Here is a 23358-nt window from a genome sequence, read left to right on the forward strand (position 1 = left end):
AAATATCACATACATTGTAAAATATCATTTACCTTTTATACATTAGCATATGGTAAAGTAAACATATATTATAAATTATCATTTACCCCTTACACGTAAGCATACAGCAAAGTATCATTTTTACCACTAATATTACCTACTAAAGTTACATTTACCCCTTAGATGAAAGTTCACTTAGTAGAATTATATTTTACCCTTCCTCCAAGACATACCAAAAGATTACATTTTACATGAATCACTGCCTAAGTAAGTTGAACAGAAAATGTTAATTAACCTCTAGATATTAACATTTAATGAACTTTCAAAAAAAACCCATTACATCTAATAATTAACCTCCTGGGTGTTAGCGACTAAGTAAAATATCATTGAATTACCTTATTTATTTGGCCCACTAAATTTATCACTTACCTGATATCCTCAGATAAAAAATTGTTTAGTAAAATTATTTTTACCCACTATTATGCTTGCCAAAATTTCATTTTACTTCTCACTTTTTCACCTGTCTTTAACATTTACCATAACCTAAAAGGCTTGGTGATACGTATCAATTAACCCTCCAAACATTGATGCCTAACAAAATATGCAAAATCTCTATCATACAAGTTTGTACAAATTTGTATATATTGGTCAATTTCAGTCAAAAGTCTTGTTTATATATTGGGACAAATTTGTACAATCCCAGTTGATTGGATACAAAGTTTTAACAAAATTTTTGTGGATTAATTTTGAATTCAGCCCCTCATAAATTTAATTTAATTATTTACCCAAAATAACCAACAACTCTAATCATATGTTAGAAATTTAGGATGCACTTTCTCTTCATCTGTAACCTTCTATCAAAGGACTGAATTAAACACTTAACTTTATTAATCTTTAACTTTCATTATTTTGGCATGTGTGTGCCCACAGTGTTATTAAAACTGAATTGTATCGGTCAATTTAATCAATTCAACTATAAACTAATCTATGATCGGATCCAATTTATATATAAATTGGTTGGTTTGCCTTATATATATGTATTTATAAAGAAACGAAAACCAAAGTGATGGTGGTGAATAACATTAAACGATTATGATTAATTAGTTAGTTTAAAATTAGTAAAATCTCAAAATTTCACTTTCCAATTTTAAAAAATTCAAACACCTATATATAAATCAATTTTTTTTAAATTTTCAATTAAATTAAAGATAAAATCATTATTTAACAATAATATTAAAAAAAATAAAAATTTATATAATTTTACTCTCTTAAATAAAAAACTTAATAATTTTCTCATTAAAATTAAGTTTTGAAAAATAACATTTTCCCCTTACCTAGAGTTTCAAATTTACGATTTTTTGGCAAATAATGACCGATCTCTCTTTCTCTCCCCATGATGTTCCTCTCTCAGACTGACAATGTCTGGATTTAACAAAATCCAGACAATCAAAAAAGTTAAATAAGATAAACTAAACACAAACAAAGAAATAAATTACACAAATTATGTCCTATAATTTATTAACTATAATTTATTTCACGCAATGGGGTTTGTGTTAATAGCCTAAGAAGTGCAATTCTACCTTAATTGACAACTTCATGCATAATGGGCTTTTTTCTAATTTGATATCAACTAAATCTTAATTTTTAAATGTGATTTTGCCTAAATCACAACCAAAAATGTACGATTTCATAGGCCCAAATTGATATCATTAAGCAAATGCAATTCAAACAAAATCACACCTAGAAAAATATAATTTCATCGTATCTGACTAGGTGCAATCAGACGGGCATCTAGTTGCAGTGTGACAATCCAAGAGTCAACATGATTTTTTCCTTTTTCGAAAGAAAAACAACATTCATGCTCGTCTATCATTTTAATTTTTTTCTAACAGAGATGCAGTTTGGATGGGCTTCTGAAGTTTAGAAATTCAAAGGGAACTTATGGTTTTGCCAAAACTTGGTGAAAAAAAGTGATTTACTCTTTGTATTATAAAACCAACAACACTAACAATATAGTCCTCCACTTGGACGATTAATATCTCAACAGGTTGAATCATAGACATATACATTTACATATATAAGACAACCAATTTCATTTCAACAATATCTAATGAACAAATTACAGATCCCCCCCAATCCAACTTTATTACTAGATTATTTACGTAAAAAACAAAAAACTTAAAATAATAAAATCCTTATAAACTCAATAATGCTAACAAAATACATAAATATAAATTACTTGTAATTAAAATACTGTATTCTATATCCCAAACTTGAACCCAGAACCACGATGGGTTCACTTTGTATGGTACCCGACCCATCACAATTTGTGCTCGCTACTAAGCAAACCTAAAGACACCAGTTTCAGCTCTGGAGTGGGAAGAGGAACAAATAAAACTAGATACACTTGCAGATTTACATTTGGAGCTAACAGAAAGGAAAAGGCCGTCTCCCTTGGATTACAAAACCCCTCAAAATTGGATTTTGTCCATTCCATTCCATGAAACATGCAAGGAATTGAGAGGAGTTCTTATTATTAAGAGACTCATTACTTCTAGCAATTAAATATTTAGCAGAAGGCCTTTTTTACAATCAGGAGTGATGACAATTTGAATGTGCTACTTTTAAGCTCCAAAACTTTCCCGAAATAGACTTCGGTGTTCTGCTGCTTCACTAACTGATATACTTGTACCGGTCAAATTAGTGCATTAATGATATAACCTTTCCTAATATGAGCTACAATTTCAAAACTAAATGCCACAAATGACCGTTGAATCCTAAGGTGAAAGTAACTACAGGATGTCCAATTTGTAAAGTCTGGTTTTATGAAATTTACAAACCTGCTGACCTGGGCGTTAGTCTGAAAGATCCTCCTCCGTTCCCATCATCATACACTGCCTGCCCGTTAAAAGCTGGCTTGCCGCTACTAAAACTTGAATCCATGCCATCAACATTAAAGTCTCTTGGACTAGAAAGTCTGTCGCCACCATGCCTAGGTTGGCTTCCCCAGATGCCTAGATTTCCACATTGACTGTAATCATCATTCATAATTCCTTGAAATAATCCTCTAAATCCCAAGTCTGCAATTCCCTGCACCACTCCCTCACTGATATTTGTAATTTCTGTTTCAGGCCTCCAAGTGGTGTCTAAGGTAGCCATCTCCCAACTTGTCATAGGAGGTAAAGGCGGCGAGAAGTTTGAAGCTGTTTTGCATTGATTAACTGAATCATCACTAGGCTTTGTAACTTCCTCCAGGGTGTCCACTTTATTAATTGTGGAAGATTGCCCACCAGAACTTTTTTGAGGATCAACAACATCACCTTGAGATACCTGACTAGGCTCCTGGTTCACAGGTGACTCAGAAACAATTTGTACATCACTAACGGAGCTCAAGGAAGCACTTCTCCCTGCATCGACTCTTGAGCTTAAACCCCTCAGAGGGCTAAAACAATCACTTTGAGCACAGCAGCGCAAAGGTGAAGTTGGAGATGCTACCCCATTAAGCGACCGCATTGCTTCATCAACTTCCGCCAACAGGTCTGACACAGACTCTTCAGACCAAGTTGTGAATTCTTCAAGCTCAGCAACAGACTCTGGCTGCCAACTAGCAGCATTAGTTGCAGGGTGGGACAGAGAGGAATGGTCACTGGGCACCGAAGTTGGTGTAGTAGCATGATCACTCAGCACTTTAATCTGTTTTACAATAGATGACGCCACAAGATCAGATTCCCTGTTCTCAAGCATAGGTTTTGCTAGAGAAGGGGAAGACCCATTCAATTCACCAGCCACTTCCAGTAGCTCTGGTCCACCAACCACTGGACTGGATGCTGTACTCCACCTAGGCTTTTTCATCTCAGAATCTTCACCCTGCACATAGCTCTGATTGGGGCTGGGGCCAGGTAGATCAGAGAAGTCAATCTCCTGATTCTGATCTATAAACTCAAAAGACTTCACAAAATTGACAAGACCAGTGTTATCCCAGCCATTTATATCTACCGGTGAAGATCTTGAATTTAGTCCAGATGCTTGGCCCGATCTGATCTCAACACCATCTGGGCGCATTTCACATCCCCAATTTTCCTTCACAAGCTGGGACTTCTCAGGAGGTGTCTGATCTGCTTTCTCATGAGAATTCAACAAAGCCACAAAAGAAGTGTTTGAATCCCAGCCATTTGAAGCACAATGAATGCGTGGAAGCAAACAGTTTTCTCCAGAAGATGGGCCCGTAATGCCCTCATTGAGGGACTGTTTATCAGCATGGCCCTGTTGATCACAACTTCGAATATTCATTCGACTTTCAATGGTCTTATCAAATTCCCCCTTCAAAGCATCAGTCAGAAGAATGGAGTTAGCTTGCTTTTGATCTGTCCTCCATACTCTCAAAGTAACAAGAAAATGTCCACTAGTATTCCATTCACGCAGCTGCTCAATGGAAAATGGCCCCTGATTCTTTCCATTAGGGTCCTCATAGTACCATGTCTTCTCCGTCTCAATCACAGAGGGTTGCACAATACCAACAGAATTTGATGGTAGAACTTTTCCACAAGCAACCGCAGAAACTGATTTAGGATTTCTTGGCCTCACATGATTAACTACAAATATACCAGCAGAACTATCATTAAAACTAAAAAGAAGGAAAATAAATTAAAACTAATTCTTCCATATCAATATGTGAATGCTAGAGACCTGATTCCTTCTCAACAAACTCTCCAACATCATCTTCAGATTCACAACTCGGATCCATGTCTGGGTCAATGTGTATTACTACCACTCCAAGAAGCCTGCGGTTGTGATTATCAGGAGAGTCCAAAAGCTCTAACTTCTCTACACATTCTCTGAGAGTGCAACATTGTCAAGGAATTCTAGATAATGTTATACCAAGTTCCAATAGCACATAAAAAATAAGATCCAAATTTAACAAACTAGCTTGCATTACAAGAACATGAGATACAAGAAACATAAAACAGACAAGGAGGTAAAGAATAAATACGACAAGAAAGAGAGCCAACTCTCCAAATTTTGAAGAGGCAACAAGACATTTTATTCCCAGATACACCCCCTTTGAGCGATCAAGAAAAGTATATGGTTAATGTTTGGTGAAAAAGAGATAATATTCAATATATAACTTTGTTATTTTATAAAGCTGGAAAATTGTTTCAAAGATTTTTTTCAGTTCTAAATCATTATTTTTAAAATTTCAACCATTAGAATGATTAAGCAAAATTTAGCACAACTTATCATATCTTGTCACTTGTGATTTTACAAAAGAATATCTTTGCTAGATACATGAAATTGTGGTTAATCAACTTCTGAAATAAGCAACTGTTTGCCATGTGATGCACTCTACATAAAAATTTATGCTTCAAAGACATAGGAACATAAATTTATAATTAAGTACTTACTTAGGAAATTTGGATACTCGATTTTCCAGGTTTTATAGACAAAAAAAAAAAAAAAAAACTACCATGGATTTTATGTAGATAAGTTTTACCTAAGGGATTTTAGTATTTTGGCTAAAAAATATTTTTCAAATTTGCACACAGATAATTACGTGTTTGGTTATTGAAATACAAGGACATCGAGGGCATTCACTGAGTTGCATTTAAAATTCACAGGCATGGAAAAGCTCAAACAGAAGGTCACAATAATATTTAGTAACAAAGGATATTCTCTTTTACATCCCTTTTCACTTGCTTGATCACGAAGATGTATAAGCTGCAGTTTTAGTTCTTCCAGTAACTAAAATGGAGAATCAGGACAATACAAAAAGATAAAAAATGATTAAACAAACAAAAAAGAAAATTCAAAAATTAAATTAAGTGATTTCTACAAATATAAAATAGAAAGAATCATATCAATATTGAAAAGCACCAAAAGTAAATAATTCCATACAACCAGCTAAGCCACACATTAGCATTATAAGTCACGCATATGCATTGGTATTAACTACAAAAAAACTTACATCATCAATTCTCTGTGAATGTAATTTTAATGATCTCTCCAGAATCTCGCCCTACAAGAATGCACACATCCTTCAGAAATGGCAATGCAAATATTCAAGCTCAAAGCATATGTGAACATATACAAACTTACCACTGTAAAATGTTTTGTAATTCCACATTTAACACTCTGGTATAACTGTCTGCATTCATCCTGGGAAACATAATCAAACATCAACACGCATGGAAATCCAGTGTACTCTGAGGGGAATAAGATGAGGCTAGATAGCAATTACTAATAAATGGTAAAAACCTGGCAGTATTTTTCCTATGGTGAGCTACCTAACAATACCCCAAAAATAACAGATCTAACTAGACTGCCAAAAAAAATAAAATGTGCAAATGATAACAATAGAAGTCATATAAATGCAATTATGTGATTCACGTCACAAATAAACTGTGAATTATAACTGATAAAATTTCAAGTTAAGCATTACACACATAATACTCCAATGTCATGATTCTTTAATAGCAGGGTGATGCTTAAAACAACTTTATTTCTCATACTCAAAGAAAACCTCAAAAAGGTAGAAAGTTCTTTTCCATAAATACAGAGCCTAATATGTTTGGGAACTTAGAAACCATCATTCTTGTAATAAATAAGAAAGCAAAAGATCTATACAAGGGATAAGTTATAACACCTCAGAGAACTCCTCATTTGAAATCGCATCAATTGGGAGCAAATAACTCTTTTGCAAATCTTGAACTTCAATCATTAAATCAGTTTTTCTGTCTCCAATTACATAAGGTTCAGTTGTCTTGCCTGTACCTGTACGCAAAACCCTTCAAAAGTTACAATTTTGTATCAATGAACATTTTCCAATGTACAAATTATTAAAGAGTACAATTTTAATATTTCTCTTAACTTTGAAAAGAACCTTAGCAATGAATGTTTTGTAGCAATAAAAATTTACCAGTTACTCTGACAAGCCTATACATATATTGATTTGGATCAGTGCCATCTATTTTTACCCGCACTATTGATCCAACAACCTTCTCTTGAAATCTGTCACTCTCATCAATAAGGTTCTCAGAAAAACCACGTTTCAGGTATATCAAGTTGATGTTGTGCACATCAATAGCTGCATATACATTAGGATCAACTACAGATTCTTTCTTCCCAGCCATTTTATGTGTTATATGCCTCTTATCATTTGCCAACATTAACTGGTTTTCATTTTTAGTGTCGATCTCCATCTGGCTAGCACAGGCATCAGTAACTCCTATACTTGTGTGACAAGCCAGAGAATTCTTTGGATAAAAAATGTGTGTCTCAACAATACCAAGCATTTGAACATGATCCAACCTTTCTCTTCCTAACAAATCATATAGTCTTGCATCACAAACAACTACACAATGCTGATCAGGATCACGTAGATTGTTTCTTTTCACATACTCCAGCAGAAGACCCTGGACTTCTGGTGGGGTTATCTTTGATATATCACCATTTTTCATGAAAGCAACAAAGTCTAAGAGAATATCTGTTGCCCATTTTGGGGCCTGATGTGGAGAGATTCCTTCATCACCACCTAATTTTTCTGGATTAGGGGAGTCTGGCCTGTTAAGAAACTCCAGTAGATTCTCAGTTTTTCTTCTTTTTGAGTGATTTGCTTCTGCATTCCCAGAAGAATTTTCTGAACTAGGGTCTTTATTAATAGCAGGTGCAGTAACATCAACAGAGGATTCACCCTTCGAGGATCTATCAACTTCAACAGAGCATTTGCCCTTAAGACCGTTAACAGAAGGTCCATTCCAACGGTTTTTAGCTTGAGTAAGCTCATCCAAATTTAAATCCAGCTTCTCTTTCAAGCACACCCAATACAACTTAAATAGATACTCCCAACTAGTTTTATCATCAAAATCCACCTGCTCCTGAACCAAGGAAAAGAAAAGTACAAAAAATGAAATGAGCCAACAAAAAACCACTATATGAATAAGGCAACTGTTAGGATCGTGAAGCCTAATTGAAGTTAAATCAGTTTTCTATTATGACATGGGTTTTCCTAATATGTTTCTGTGTCGAATTGTTTTTCTTTAAGAAATACAATTAAGAATAGGAACATAATTTGCATTAGGAATTAAAAGAGGTTTTATTTGTACCATGTATTACCTATAAAAAGGGGTTAAATCCTATAGCTAGGAAAATGAATACAATAGAAGGTGAGGCCACAATTAGAGAATGAGAGTCACTCGCAAGAGGCTCAGAGAGAGAGAGAACCAATCTGTTAGGTTTGCAAGAGACTCTTATAACTTTTTCTTCTTCTTCACAGTGAAATTAAGCAATAGCAAAGTGGATGTAACTCTCATAGTAAACCACCATAAATCCAGAGTTTGTCTGTGTAGTTATTTTTAGTCCATTCATAGAGATTTAGGATTTGCTAGCATTCAATTAAATCCCCATAACAGCAACCTTGTAAAGAAGTTCAGTGTTTCAAAAAGACAAATAAAAGGCACTAGAGTGCAATCCAAACTTAAATGAGTAGTGTTATGTGCACAACTTTATGCACAAACAATGATGTGTCATCATGTGATTGAATAGTTGAAAATTAAAGATAAAACAACATTCAATCACATGGGGATATATTGTTGTTTGTGCACATAGTTTTATTGAACTTAAATTACAACTTTAAGCTAACCAAAAAATAAATAAATAAATAAGTTATTATAGTTACTAATGGAAACTAGGTATAACTGAATAAGAATGATGATAGCAGCCCAAACAAGGGCAAGGTGGAACAGATCCAAAAAAACAGGTCCTTTTTTTCCAAAGGTCTGTAAACTTCTATTTGAATATTATCAAGCTAAAAAAGACAGAATCAAACATACCGTTTCCTGATTCAGTGCAGCAGTATCTTCCATCATCATGATAGTTTTCATGCATGCTGCGCAAAGTCCTTTGTTCCCTCTTACACATAAGTAATCAGCATCCTTAATGCATCCCTTGCATAAAGAATAGGTACATGTATAACACACATAATATGAAGCCTTCCGACAGGTACTACAGATATGCCACCCTGAAATCCATGACACAGAAAGGAAATTAATAAATCCTAGAATCAACACTCCCGTAAAAAAATAATTTAAAAAAACTACTAAAAGATACATAAGGGGACTACAATTGTAACTAAAAAAAGACATATAAAAGCGAAAGTGACTTCTTGATAAACAAGCATTCAAGAAAACACAGAAAGACATAAATCGAAGCGCATAATACAGGCAAACAAAAACTATAGAGAGAGAAATAATTACGTATTAATAAACTGAATACATACCGCAGGTCCATTTAGCTCTAGAGCGAAAGAATGCCTCGTCCCGCTTTATGCAAGAAGGATGGTACGCTTTAGGACATCCCCTAATTTACAAGGGACACCAAAAATAGAAACATTAACAACCGTCATACATTCAAAATATAACTTCGAGCCCAGATAATGATCATGCTATAAAACAAAATTTTAGTTGGGTGAGGGAAAAAAATCTTCAGCTTGTAAGTCAGGTGAACCAAATTACATTCTTTGAAGAAACAAGTCTAATTTAGATTTCAGAAAATTTTTAACAAGAAAAATGAGAAAAACGAAAGCCAACTAATTACTCACCTGCGATCACATATGACCAGACTACCACCATCGAAGCAAATAAAGCAAACATCCTCCTCGTCTTTCTTTCTCCTCTGCGACGGCGGAGGCCGAAGTTTTTTTGGTTTGACCGGACTAGCTCTGGGAGGCCGTCCCCGCTTCCGATTACTCATTGTGCCAAACTTAACCTCTACATCGACCATACCACCACCATCATCTCTGACTGTCAAGTCAGTATCTTGGACAACTGCGCCCTCCGGAGCTTTGACCAGCTGCGTATGGTTAAATTGCTGGATGTGATCGCATTGATCGACGCAGTTTAGCTCGATTTCCTTTAAATTATTCTCAAACTTTTCGTCTAGCTGGATTTCTGCATGAAAACTAGTCTGGTACAAAGTGGAAACGCTTTCCAATGGCTGACCATCTAACTGTTCCAAACGTTGTAGCTCCATGTGAAACAAAAAAGAAAGAAAATAGAATTTGGTAAGGACTTTGTAGCTTGAAAAAACAAGGAACTCAGTAGTGACGTAAAACCCTAGATTTTTTTGGTACCGCAAAGAAGAACATGGAGCGAGAAGACATTGTTTGTGCGCGCTGGTAAGTAAAGAGAAAGAAGAGGATGACACACGTTGTTGTCTTGTTAAGATTGGAAGAGAAAAAGCAAAAAAGAGAGAATTGATCAGAGCTTATTGGATTTTATTTTAACACATGATTTGATTTAACTTTTTACTTCAATGCACAGCCAGAAGGAAGAAGATGCGTCAAATGCAGCAACTGTTGAGTGTTTGAACTTGATTCTCTAAAATGTCTAATGGCTCTGTCTTCACTACCACCACGTGGGTAGTGGGTAGTACCAAGGAAAGGAAAGCGACTGAGTTACAGGGGCCCACTTTCTTTTTTGAAATAAATTAAATTGTTCAATGCATGATGTGTACGAACTACTCTCTTTTTTTACATACTTTTTGGGTCTTGGATCGGTTCGATGTCGGGCCGTCGGATCGGTTTTTCTTTTGTCGGAGACATGACAACCGTTTTATTTGGATTGGGAGAGCGCAACGGAAGCAACCTAGAGGAATATAGTTGAATTGAATTTTTGAGTCTAAGATGCTTTTGATTAATGTTGATAAATATCTTAATAATTTTTTATTATTGACAGTAATATAATTTAATTACCATCTATATTAAAAAATTATTAAGATAATCGTAATTTTATTATAATATATCTTTTATTAATTAATTTTTTAAAATAAAAATAATCTCATTTTTAATTAATATAACAAATAATATAAAAAATATTTTAAAATAATTATACCAAAGATAGATAAGTAAAAAATATACTATTATTATTTTATTAAACACAATAATTATTTATACATATTCATTTTTATCAAATTTTATTTAAACAGAATAATAATTTATACTTAATAATTCTAAAGATAATTAACCTTCAAATTAATTTTTTAGTTTTGGTAATAAAATATTTTCTAAACCAAACATCTCCTTAAAGTTTAACAAGTAAATTAAGAGGGAGTTGAAAAGTAGTATCTTTTGAAGAGTGTTATACAATTTTAGGCAATGTTACATATATACGTTTTGAATATATACGATGAGTATATAGATGATATGTCATCATATAATTATACGTTATTTTATTCATAATTAAAAATTATTTAATTATATGATAACACATCATTTTGTGTATTCATTTTGTATACTCAAATGTGTATATATGGTTTTATTGTAAATTTTTTACATTTTCATTTAAGCCAAATGATTTATTCTCACCCAAAGTTTCCACTTTTCCTAAGTTCCTACCCTTTATTTTTCAAAAATTCAAATACCCACCTATCTATTAAATTTTGTTGTTATTGTCAGATTTAAAATTGTTATTTTAAAATTTTATTTAAAGAAATTATAATTTATCCCTATTTTCGACCATAATTGTGAAAAATAACAAATTGTTTCTTAACTTAATTTTAAAAAATTACTTATTCACCCCTATCATTTAAGGTTCCTAGGGTTATTGTCATCCCCCTTAAAGTTTAAAACATTACACTTACACCCCGAAAAATTCATTCTCTCTTTACAATTATCATTTTTTCTGGTAATTCATTCTGACAGGTCGTCAACCCCATAACTAACACCTCATCTCCCTCTCAAATAGTTTTTAGCACAAAAACCAATAAAAATACAGTAAAAAATGGTAGGATTTGTTGTAACCAATACGTGCTAATTGCACAAATTGGCTAGACAACATCTAGGTTCCTTTGTTTTTTTTGGACAAATATCAAGGTTCCTTTAAAAAAGAAAAAACAAATTGACATATTTGATAGAAAACAATATGCTATTTCATGGTTTTATTGCCATTGATTTTGTGTATAAGCAGACCTCAAGAGTTAACAAAATTGATAGAGCATTAAAACTTTTAAAATGAAGGTTTGAGTTCGAATTTTATCATATTTATGAAATTTTGGGTTTATTTATTTAATAAATATAAACAGAAAGAAAAAAAAAAAAGAATTTGTGTGTAAGTAGAAAGTCAATTCAGCTGGACCGGACCAACTAATTTAAAGGCGTTTAACGTGGATGCGTGTGAGGCACAAGTTTGAAAGGAACAATTATCGGTCTATTTTTGGTTTATGTGTTATCATTATCAAAGTTTGAACTTCTTTAATATTTGAACCGCCCAAATCCTTATCTTTGAATCATTATTTGATTTCAATAGATAAATTGGCTATTTAACAATGTTTTTGTACCAGTATCTATCAAAGTACTTTTCCAAAGAATAAGTATCGTATCATAATTGTATTTCTATCTCAACATAAGTAATATTCGACTCGAATCTTATATAAGTAAAATGCGTAATTTGTGTTGGGGGAGTAGTCAAATGATGAATGGACATCATCAACATTTCATATTCAGATGGTCAACAATGTAGTCATTGAATTGAGAGATACAATTACTTAGAAGAAGAAGAAGAAGAAGAAAAAGATGGGTAGGTAATATATACTTTTGTGAAAAGGGATTTAAAGATAGACATTGTGGCGTAAGAATTTTATACCTACCAGCAAACACCATAAGAGACAATGGAGGATGGGTCATCTAATGTTTGGCCTAAGATAAAAGGCTTTATGCATTCGGCCTATAGCAGTTGCCCAGGAGGTCGATCTAACAAGTATCAACTAATGACTGGAGATGGAGTGCCTGTCGTGGACCACACCCACTCACCCATCAAATCAGCCAAATCTATTTCTATTTTTCTTTTTTTTTTTAAGCAAAAGAATATATAAAAAAAAATAAACGGCGTTAAACAAAGGCCAAGAAGAACTTAGGCTCACCTCAAAGGGGCAGCAAGATCAAAGTACACCGCCTATATACAAAAAAATGCTTACCTACCAAAGATAGGTATCAAGAGGCTGGAAAGAACAGCAAATGTTAGAACTATACAACATTTACAAAGGCAAAATATCGACAAAATCCTTGATAATGGATTTGGGGACATGAGGAACATTGCTGAGCACATAAAGGCAAAATGCTCCTGTAGCAAGAGTATCAATAGAGTCAGAAAACTTCACTGTTTTGGCGGCAAAATTGCTGGAATGATCCTTTTGATTTCTGCAAATTCTGGAAAGAGCCAGACTACCACTGTCAAGGGATAATCTTAGGCTACTATAGCAGAGGCGGCAGGCGGAATAAGCTGGGGAAACCGAAAATAAATCTTAGCAGGAAATTAGTTCAGTCCTGGGAGGTAACTGGGCAGAGCAACAGATTTAGCAATCCTTTTGGACGGACTTCTGCTGGAAGTAAACTGTCCAGCAAAGTCAACTGTAGACGCATCGAGAGGACAGGAACCTGAATGGCAGGAGAGAAAACCATCTTGGCAGAGTATGTAGCACATAATAGCTAGGGATAGATACAAACTAATCAGAGCTCGAACACTCGTTGGTAAGAGTTCAATTCAAATTTGTTGAGCTAATATTAAGGGTGGTTCAAATTCGGTTCAAATTCGTTTCAAGTTTAATTTGAATTTATAAATAAAATAAATGGGTCAGATATGTGGTTCAAATTTGTGATTTAAATTCATAGTTTATTGACAAAATGACGTCGTTTAACAATCATTTAATATAATTTGAATTGAGTCACAAATCAAGTTTGAATCAAATCGAGTCATATATCTAGTTCATGAGCCAAACCAAATGGAACTCTCTATAACGCGAGTTTGACTTGATCTTGAAGTGAGCTGAATCTCTTAACTTAAACTTATTCATATTTGAAAAAACGAATTTAAACCAAATCGAATCAATTTTCGAGCTTGAGCCAATTTGGACTTAAGATAGAAAGTTTTGATTTCTCTAGCAAGAATGAGATCGAAAAAAGGGAGAAAGATGATCGGACGCTATTAGTTGCCAAAGAAAGAGAAGTAGCCTAAAAAGTTAAAAATTTAAAAAAAAAAATACAACTTATCAAAATTAAATCTGCAAGGAACATTAATTTTTTAAATTAAAAGATAGAAATAATATAAAATTTTAGAGTTTAATCCAAAATAATAATTTTGTCTTAATCTATAATAAAAAATTTTAATAAAAATTAATACATAAATAAATATTTAAAAATTTTAACTAACATAAGTTTTCTTTGAAAAGTGAGCTAAAATTTGCATGCATAGAGCTTTCTTCGTTACCGGTTTTATATTTTCTGGTTTGTCTTTTTTTCCCATCAACTATAGTGGCGTAATTGAAGATGGTGGCCCGTAGCCCACCGGTTCCAAGATTGCAACTCTCGCTGAGTTTGCTCATAGATATGCACAAATTTTTGGGAAAATGTGCATTCAATGATATAACATATGTTGTGTGTAGAGTACGCATGTGTACGGGCAATCTCAGTGATGATCATTCGCTGCATTGCTCAAAATAATAAAATATTGGCCGAAAACATATTTTTGCTCAAGGTATACCCATGACCTAAAGGGATTTTCATTTTTTTTTAATTTAAATAATTATTCATATATGAATTTTGATTATTATAATTAAAAATAAAATTATCATTTAAAATTTGTATTTAAACAAATAAAAAATTTGTTCCTTCTTAATTTTAAAAATTAATTATTTTCTTCCTAATTTAATTTTAAAAAATTAAATTTTGACCCCTATTATATATAGTTTTTAAGATTTTATATTTTAAAATGAACAACTATTTTCTCAAATTTTAAAACATAACATTTACACCTCAAAAACTTTATTCTATCTTATTCTTTCCGACAATATATCTCCCCTATTTGGTGATTTTTTAACACAAAATATCAAAAATCTAATTGAAATTATCAGATTTTGATGTATAGATCTATGCAAAAATAGCATAAATCCATCTGACGACGTCGTGTAGACGTGGATGATGTCCATGCAATGCCATTCGGTTGATCTATGTAATTTTTGCACAAATCAATACACAAAAATTCAGTCATTTTGATTAGATTTTATATGGTTTTCACATCGAGAAACCACCAAAGAGGAGGAAGATGTCACATGAGAGGAACATTGGAAAGAACGATTATCGAAAAGATGAAATAAAGTTTTTACGGTGTAAGTGTAATGTTTCTAAGGTGTAAGTGCAATATTTCAAAGTTTAAGAGGGGTGATTGTTCATTCTAAAATATAAAACTCTAAAAACCATATATAGTGGAGGGTAAAAGATTAATTTTTTAAAATTAAGGTAGAGGAAAAATTTACTTTTTCAAATTAAAGGAGAAAAAAGAAATAATTTTTTCTTTGTTTAAGTAAAAATTGTAAATGATGATTTTACCTCTAACTATAATAGTTAAAATTAACAGATGAGTAGATATTTAAGTTTTTAAAAATTAGTAAGAATCAGTTTAGGTTTATTCTAAACCTTGTTTGGAAATAAGTCATCTGGCTTAAAATATTTATGAGGCACCATGAAATATAGTATTCCATATAATGGTTTCCCTATTATATGAAAAGGATACAATAATGCTAACTATAAATCTTGGATTCAGATAGGATGATATCCACTAGTGGCTACGTTTTCGCCATTGGTGATAGTTCTATTACTTAGAAATTAGTTGAGTTCGAGTTTAAGTATTTAAATTTTTGAGCTTGAGTTCCAATTTTATGAGTATTTGGTTTGTAAAAGTTAGGAGTTTGAAAAATATGATATGAATAAACTAAAATAATGTTATTTTGATGGATATATATTAAAATATAATTGTTTTAATATTGAATAAAGTTTAAAGTTTGATTCGAATTCGAACTAAATTCGAGTTTGATTCCTCTCAAAAAAATTAAGCGTAAACATCTTTAAAATAAATTTGAACTCAAATTTGATTTTACTAAAATGAATTTAAATTTCATTTTAACTCATTTCAAATTCAACCCTAACTACAGGGTTAAGAGGTTGAGAAACTTCTTAGCATGTGCGAGGAGTTAAGATGGAATAACAATGAGTAGATATTTAACATTATTGACACGTATCCTATCGTCTTTCCACCTCTATTGCTCTTGGCAGCCGGCTAAGATTTTGAGAGCATAACACTTAAATCTTTGGATGGCATTAATTGCTTGGGTGTGTAAAATTTGCCTAAAAATACCCATTCATTCGTATAATCAGAGGCAGAGAAAACATTCGGTAAAGACCAATCTTTTCGGCGCCCGCCTTTGATTTAGATGCTTTTAAAATTTGGAGCAGTTATCTTACTAATTTATAATTCGATTAATTTAATTGGAGAATTGATTGATTTAATTTATTATCAAATTATAATAAATAAATTTTATTTAAAAATTTATAAAAAAATAAAATTAATCAAAATATTTACACCTATGATAATTAGAATATATCTTTTTTAAGAAGTAACAGTTATTCATTTGATTTCAATGAAATAATTAAAATAAAAAAGTATTAATCTCGTGATATAAAAAAAAATACTGTAAATTATTATCTATAAAAGATATTTTAATAGATATGAAATACTTTTTTTCTCTTTTATTTTATTTTTGAACTTATTTTTTCTTACAAATGTTTATAAATTTATTTAATTTAATAAAAAATAATTAAATTACTAAAAAATAATTAATATTTAAAAAAATTCAAAAATCAAACTCAATCAAATTTAATTATAACTTGTTTATCTAAAAATTAAATTTGATTAAATTAATAATAAAATTAATTTTTTATATTAATTAAATCGAATTTAAAATCAGTTCTCGGTTCAAACTGGTTGATCCGCTTCAATTTCAAAATCATTGGAAAAGACACTTTATAGACACGTTTTCCCATATGCTTGTCCACTGGTCTTCTGCTACTCACCTTTTTTTTTAATAATTAAATTTTCTCCTGTTTACATTTCCTTTCATCCATTCATATTTTGTTATTAAATTTATAACACATATATTAGAGAAAAATTTTAAAAACTTAGAAGGTTCCTCCTTCAGACTTTGATTTAGATATGTTCAAATACGCAATTAAAAGATGCATTTAGCTTTTATTTGAGAAAAACTAGAAGAAGCCTGTATGTATTTGTAAATTCCAAACTACAATATGGGAAGTACTTTGTATGCTTTTTTATTGAAAATAATATTAAAATCAATTTTCGAATATAATCTTAAAAATTATTATGAAATTAATTTAGGGGTTTAACTTTTTTAAAAATATTTTGAAAGTCAAAGTATTACAATGTCAAGTATTTTTTGGCAAAATAAAAAGAAAATTTGATTACTTTTCTTGAAATCAAATTTACAGAAAACCCACTAGAATCATATTTTTATTTGAAAATTTAATCAAGAAAAAAGATTTAATAAAAATTAAATAGTTTTAAAATGCATGAATTATCCGAAAAATTCTTAGTATTTATAAATTTTTTTTTGGGCGAAGGACTAATTCCCACCCAAGTTTAAGTTCATTTCGACCACCCACATGCCAGCTTTCAAAAAGCTGAATACTTAATTATTATTTAATTTTCATTAAAATTTTTAATTAGTTATAAAGATAAAATATCATTTTATCTTAAATATTAAAATAAATAAAATTACTTTTCATTTTTTTTGTAGTTTAAAAAATTAATAATTTTTCTTCACTTAAAAGTTTGAAAACTTGCATTTTCTCTTTAAGGTTTAATTTTTCCAAATTCAACGACCATTCTAAAAAGGCCATCACCCAACGTTTCCACCACTAAAACTTTGGTCGAAAAGGCCAAACAACATCACATATATTTATGTGATATCCATAGATTTGTGCGTTATCCAATCGTATTGGATGACGCATAGACATGACACCATTGTCTGTGCGTCCTTTGACTGGCACACAAATGATCGAACAATATACAAATCCGTGCGACATCACACAAATTTGTGTAATATTATCTAAACTTTTTGATCAAATTTTTAATAGCTTTAACGTTGGAAAACCACCAAGGAGGAAGGTAGTGGGAAGGCTGATCGACAGCCTTCCCATAATAGTCATTAGATTTGAAAAAATCAAACCCTAAAGGGGGAAATAAAGTTTTCAAATTTTTAAACAAAGGAGAAATCATTAATTTTTTAAATTAAGAGAAAAAATAAAAATAATTTTATTTATTTTAATATTAAGAGTGAAGTTATGTTTTTGCCCCTATAATTAACTAGAAAATTTTATAAAAGTTGAGTGATAAATAAATATTTGAATTTTTGAAACTTTATTTATAGACATTTGCAAATGGACTAAAACTTGCATGGGAATAAATCCTTTGGCCTTTCTTCTATATACACATGCATGGAAAAGTATTAAATTTACTAAAAAGGCCATGGAATTTTGAGTTTCCGAAATTGTAAGGGAGTATATAGTATGACTAAATTGGAAAGAGCAAATAGTAAGTACCACGTGGTCCAATCGTGTAGGTGTCAACTTGACGTGTGATCTTTGACAATCAAAGCCAACCGTTTAGAGATGGAATTCGGTTAGCAAGTTACACATGCTTGTTTCTTTCGCAAAACGAATGGACTTTTTCCTTGACTAAATAGAAGAAAACCTACTGAATCTCCATCACAATGTTGCAGAGTCAACGGTCCGGACGGCGTTGCGAGGGCACGGCCATGGGCTCCATCGTTCTTGATCTCCGACCTGGTCAAGGCATCGGACCCTTTTCTCTCGGTAGTCATTCTAATTCATTCAATTGGATTAGACTATGAATGACCAGTCATTTACTTTTTGAATTGATCCGAATCGAATCCCGACTCTTGTAATTGATTAGGGGAACTTATTGTTATTCAGCTAATTCGACCAAGTTGTAAACGTTTTTGTGTCGGTTAAGTTATGATGATAAAATGGAAGTTAAGTTTACAGGGAAATAAATCTCATATTCTCTGTTTTGATTGATTTGAATATTGCTCTAGGGATGTCGATATGGGAGGCATTTGCTCCAGCGGCCCAAAATTTACGACGTTGTTCATGTGAAGTATTTTGACGAGGTTTGGCTGATTGAATTTACTTTAATACCAAGCACATTTAATTAATAGATTAATTTAACAACTATATATTAAATTGCACAAACTTTGAATAAATATATTTATTTGAATTGAAATATTTTGGTAATTTTTTGCTGCACATTATAGTTTGTGTGGTTAGACTGATGATGCGGTTAATATGTTAATGACTTAGTATTTATTGCTGTGCCTGTTTTATGTAGGATCCACTTAAGCTTGATGTTGTTATTAGCTTCCCAGATCACGGTTTTCATCTACGATTTGATCCGTGGTCTCAGGTACCACTGTTTCCTGTATAACCAGCCTTTATTTTACTTGTTCATCAATGTTTTTGGATGTGCTACTTGTCTTCTATTTCATGAGATTAACATTATTATTTCACCATTACTTGATTGTATGCCCTTTATAATTTTTGCTATCTTAACAGTTCGAAATTAAACATGTGGATATTTCGTGTTTGTTGAATTTTCTGACTTGAATGCTTTATCAGAGATTGCGCCTTATTGAAATTTTTGATATCAAACGGCTTCAAATGTGCTATGCCGCTTTTTTGATTGGGTGGGTTATCTTCTAAACTTCTACTTTCAATGTTTTATGCTAGTCTTTTACTAATAACACATTCGTAAATACAGGGGTCCATCAGCTCTTGCTACTTTTGCGGCAGTATACGCGCTTTTTGGACCAACCTTTCCTGGAATCTATGACAAAGACAGACATGTTTATACGCTGTTCTACCCAGTATGTATCCTGAATGCATCTTTAATCATGTACCCTGAGTGCATCTTTTTCTGCATGCTTAATTATATTTTGCAAATTTGTATACTCTGTGCTGGCAGTTATTTGATGTTGGCATTTTGCAGGGGTTGTCCTTTGCTTTTCCCATTCCCAGCCAGTATGCAGATTGCTGCCATGATAAACAAGGTTTTGATACACTGTATCCACAATTTAAACCTTGTATTACCAAATTTTAAGTTCTAATTTGTTAACAACACCCCTATTTTCCTGAAAGCTGAATTGCCGTTAGAGTTTCCAGATGGCACTACACCGATTACTTGTCGTGTGTCTATATATGACGGTTCTCCTGACAAAAAAGTTGCTGTTGGATCATTAATGGATAAGGCTATTGCTCCTCCAATGCCTTCTGGAAGCACGTACATGGAAGAGGTTCATGCTAAGGTTTGAAATCATTAGTCATGAACTCTGCCTTTGTTTCTGTTTAAGTATGTTATCTTAATTTAGTGATTTTCTACTTGCTTTGCTTTATCTTTTAGTTCCCAATTAGAATTAGCGAACCACATATTTCCATTTTCAGCTTGGGGAGGAGTTATTCTTTACTGTTGGGGGCCAGCATATTCCTTTTGGTGCATCACCACAGGTACTTTTTAGATCTTATGCTGTGCATAAGATCTTTTGTTGTTCTATATTCTATTTTAAACTAGTACATGCTTACATTAAAGTTTTTGAATTTCTTTTTCCTTTCACATTGTGTAGTAGCTATTAACATCAATTTGAAATTCAACAGTTTTGGGTGACTACTGTTGTCATTTTTTATTTTAAAGTTGCTTTGAAGGAATTCACAATGTTTTCGATAAATCATGCTTTTCACTCCTCTTGGACAAGGTTAAAATGTATGGAACCTGAAGGAGCTTCCTCTTTTAATGCAGGATGTGTGGACTGAACTAGGCTGCCTTTGTGGAATCCATCGAAAGCAGGTTTTCTTGAGTAATGGACCTTTTCCATGAAATAGCAGGCTTTTATATACAGTTTTACATGTTAATATAGATTTTGTTAGCCTTACAGGTACACCAAATGGTGATTCACTCAGCCTCAGACCCTAGGCCACGGACAGCTCTCTGTGGCGATTACTTCTACAACTACTTTACTCGTGGTTTGGACATTTTATTTGATGGGCAGGCATGTTCTCCTCTAAGTTGAAAATGTGTTGTGAGAATGCTTGAATATATAAATTATCACTTATTTGTTGATTCTTTTAATGGTCCAGATATCATTATTTTGACTTTAGAAAGTTACTGAATTACTGTTTTGGTTTTGCAGACCCATAAAATTAAAAAGTTTGTTCTACATACCAACTATCCTGGTCATGTCAATTTCAATTCATACATGAAATGCAATTTTATTGTTCTTGGTTCTGACTGTAAGTTTTGTATCAAAGCAGTTCTGAGAAAGACTCTTTTTGGCTCAGAAATTAATTGAAAACTTCTTTTCTTGTGTGTAGTTGAGGGTACAGAGTCACGTAGCTATAAGAAACAAAATTACTCCCAGCACTACATGGGAGCAGGTGAAGGTAACATCTTTGTAAATTTAATATCTTAATGTTCTTAATTTATGCATTAAGTGCTGTATTTAAGAATACCTTTGTGTAAAATAATTGACAACAATGACCTGCTTACATTTGATCTCCTTGTAGACCTATGACCTTTGTTAGGTGCACAAGGATTGAATAAGCAGCATGAGTTACCTTACACAAGAACGTTTTAATTATTCTATTGTAATTTTTTAATATTCATTTTAGTATCTGTTAATGGGATTTGGAAACTTTTATCTAAAAACTTTAGAGATCGATACATTTTAAACACTATGCTTTTAAACTTGTGAACCTTGGTCATGGTTTTAAGATGCTCTACAATTATCTAGTTGTATCTATGGCTTGATTAATTTAGACGTTTTGTGGTTAGTTTTAGGTCTGTAATATGTCTATTCTCAGTCACATTTAGAGTGGATTTCTCGTTTCACTTAGTTTCTTTTAAAATGGTGGTGTTTAGGTGTAATTATCTGAATGTATGCAACACATGTGCATTCAGACACTGTTAGCACTTGGTGTCAGGTTAATTGGTTGAGTTCTCACGTGGTTTTATTGATTGATGTCAAAATTTTGGTTGCTACTCACAGCTCACAACTTTTTTTTCATTTTCCTTCTCGTAATGAATGTTTTGTGCTTCTTGCAGGAGATCCTTGGAGATTGTGGTACCGCGGCTATACAAACACAAGGGTCAACTAGCAATCCTTTCCGATCCACTTTTGTATATGGCTATAAAAATATTGCATTTGAGGTGAGCAATTGGGATATTTTTCGGTTTACCTCGATTACCCACTATTATTAATGCTATCTTCATCTTGATGCTGTACTAATTAGCTAATTTTTAGTTCAGTTCACAGAGTTTTGTGAGGAATTATTGCTTATAAATATCTCTTTTGGCTTGGTAGGTGATGAAGAATGGCTATATTGCAACTGTAACTCTGTTTCAATCTTGATAAATGTTATCTACCCCGGTATGTTTTTTAACACCATTATTAAGCCGTGCTGTGTGTGCTGTGCTATTTTACACTTTAATTGCCCAACTACTAGTACTAGAGCCTTGAATTTAGGCTATTTAAAACTGGTGTTGGTCAATATGGTAGATGATTTTATTTTATGTTTTTTTTAGGCTTACCAATTTACAAGATATGGGTCAGGTGCATTTTCAGGGTTATGTCCACACCCAAATAAATCAAATTAGGGGAAAAAGTGTGATCATTGTGCAGCTATGTATATAAATCTGTACAGTTATTCTTGATTGTAATTACTGTATAACTTCTGTAGTTTGCTTTTATGAAATTAAAATAATGAACTTTGTTTTACTTTTGGTTTAAGCTTTAATGCATTGCAATAACACTTATGATGAGAAAGAAATAATATTATAAATAAAAAATTTCTTTAGTGCAACCAAGTCTGTCATCAAGCTCATGTTTTGATACTTTGCCAAAATATATATTAGATCTATCAGTATAGAGATCAAAATTTATATTACACAAAATTAATTAGTTTATATTAATGTTTAATCACCACACTTATATATCATTAATTTATATTAATTTTGTTAGATATAGACACTTTTTAAGTCTTTAACATTATTCATATAAATTAATGTATATAAATATGATTAGAAGGATTTGAAATATAAATAAATTAAATAATTAAAATTGATGTCCATCCAAAAATTGCGGCCAAGACTTAAATAAATAAATAAGCAATGTGGTGATAAAGTTCCATTCAAAATAATCTCCTAATAGTTATTATTAATTTTCATTATATATATATATATATATATATATATATATATATATATATATATATATATATATATGTTTATTTATTTATTTATACTTGTAATTACCAAAATAATGCATTTAATCTCTTAGTACATCCTAAAATATTTAAAAACTCTTAATTTCTTGGAACCTCATGCCCCTTCCTTTATATGCAAGTTCGAGAAACTATTTTTAAGGTTACAACATTATGAGCGATGAAAGGTAGTTTCAATTCAATTATTGGAAATG

General features: G+C 32.0%; 1 protein-coding gene and 1 pseudogene across 1 annotated transcript; one reads left to right on the forward strand and one right to left on the reverse strand.

Annotated features, from left to right (window-relative positions):
* Positions 1 to 1940: 1940 nt before the first annotated feature.
* Positions 1941 to 10343, reverse strand: LOC123220133 (zinc finger CCCH domain-containing protein 44-like). Its single transcript, XM_044642162.1, has 10 exons — positions 9572 to 10343; positions 9251 to 9330; positions 8805 to 8992; positions 6893 to 7850; positions 6620 to 6747; positions 6073 to 6132; positions 5942 to 5992; positions 5648 to 5718; positions 4666 to 4820; positions 1941 to 4571 (listed from the first exon to the last, which is right to left on the reverse strand). The coding sequence occupies exons 1-10, from the start codon at positions 10000 to 10002 to the stop codon at positions 2812 to 2814; spliced, it is 3882 nt and encodes a 1293-aa protein (XP_044498097.1). The 5' UTR covers positions 10003 to 10343; the 3' UTR covers positions 1941 to 2811.
* An 8182-nt stretch (positions 10344 to 18525) lies between these two features.
* Positions 18526 to 22580, forward strand: LOC123192343 (annotated as a pseudogene).
* The last annotated feature ends 778 nt before the right edge of the window (positions 22581 to 23358 follow it).

The sequence above is a fragment of the Mangifera indica genome, chromosome 1, assembly GCF_011075055.1.
Source record: "Mangifera indica cultivar Alphonso chromosome 1, CATAS_Mindica_2.1, whole genome shotgun sequence".
NCBI lineage: Eukaryota > Viridiplantae > Streptophyta > Magnoliopsida > Sapindales > Anacardiaceae > Mangifera > Mangifera indica.

Bases quoted from the DNA above. Each gene is read 5' to 3' on its own strand.
- LOC123220133 (XM_044642162.1), bottom strand. From the start codon at position 10,002: ATGGAGCTACAACGTTTGGAACAGTTAGATGGTCAGCCATTGGAAAGC. The intron at 6,133-6,619 runs GTGTTATAACTT...TATGTTTCCCAG, and splicing joins CAAATGAGGAGTTCTCTGAG to GATGAATGCAGACAGTTATA. The intron at 5,993-6,072 runs GTAAGTTTGTAT...GCATTCTTGTAG, and splicing joins TTACAAAACATTTTACAGTG to GGCGAGATTCTGGAGAGATC.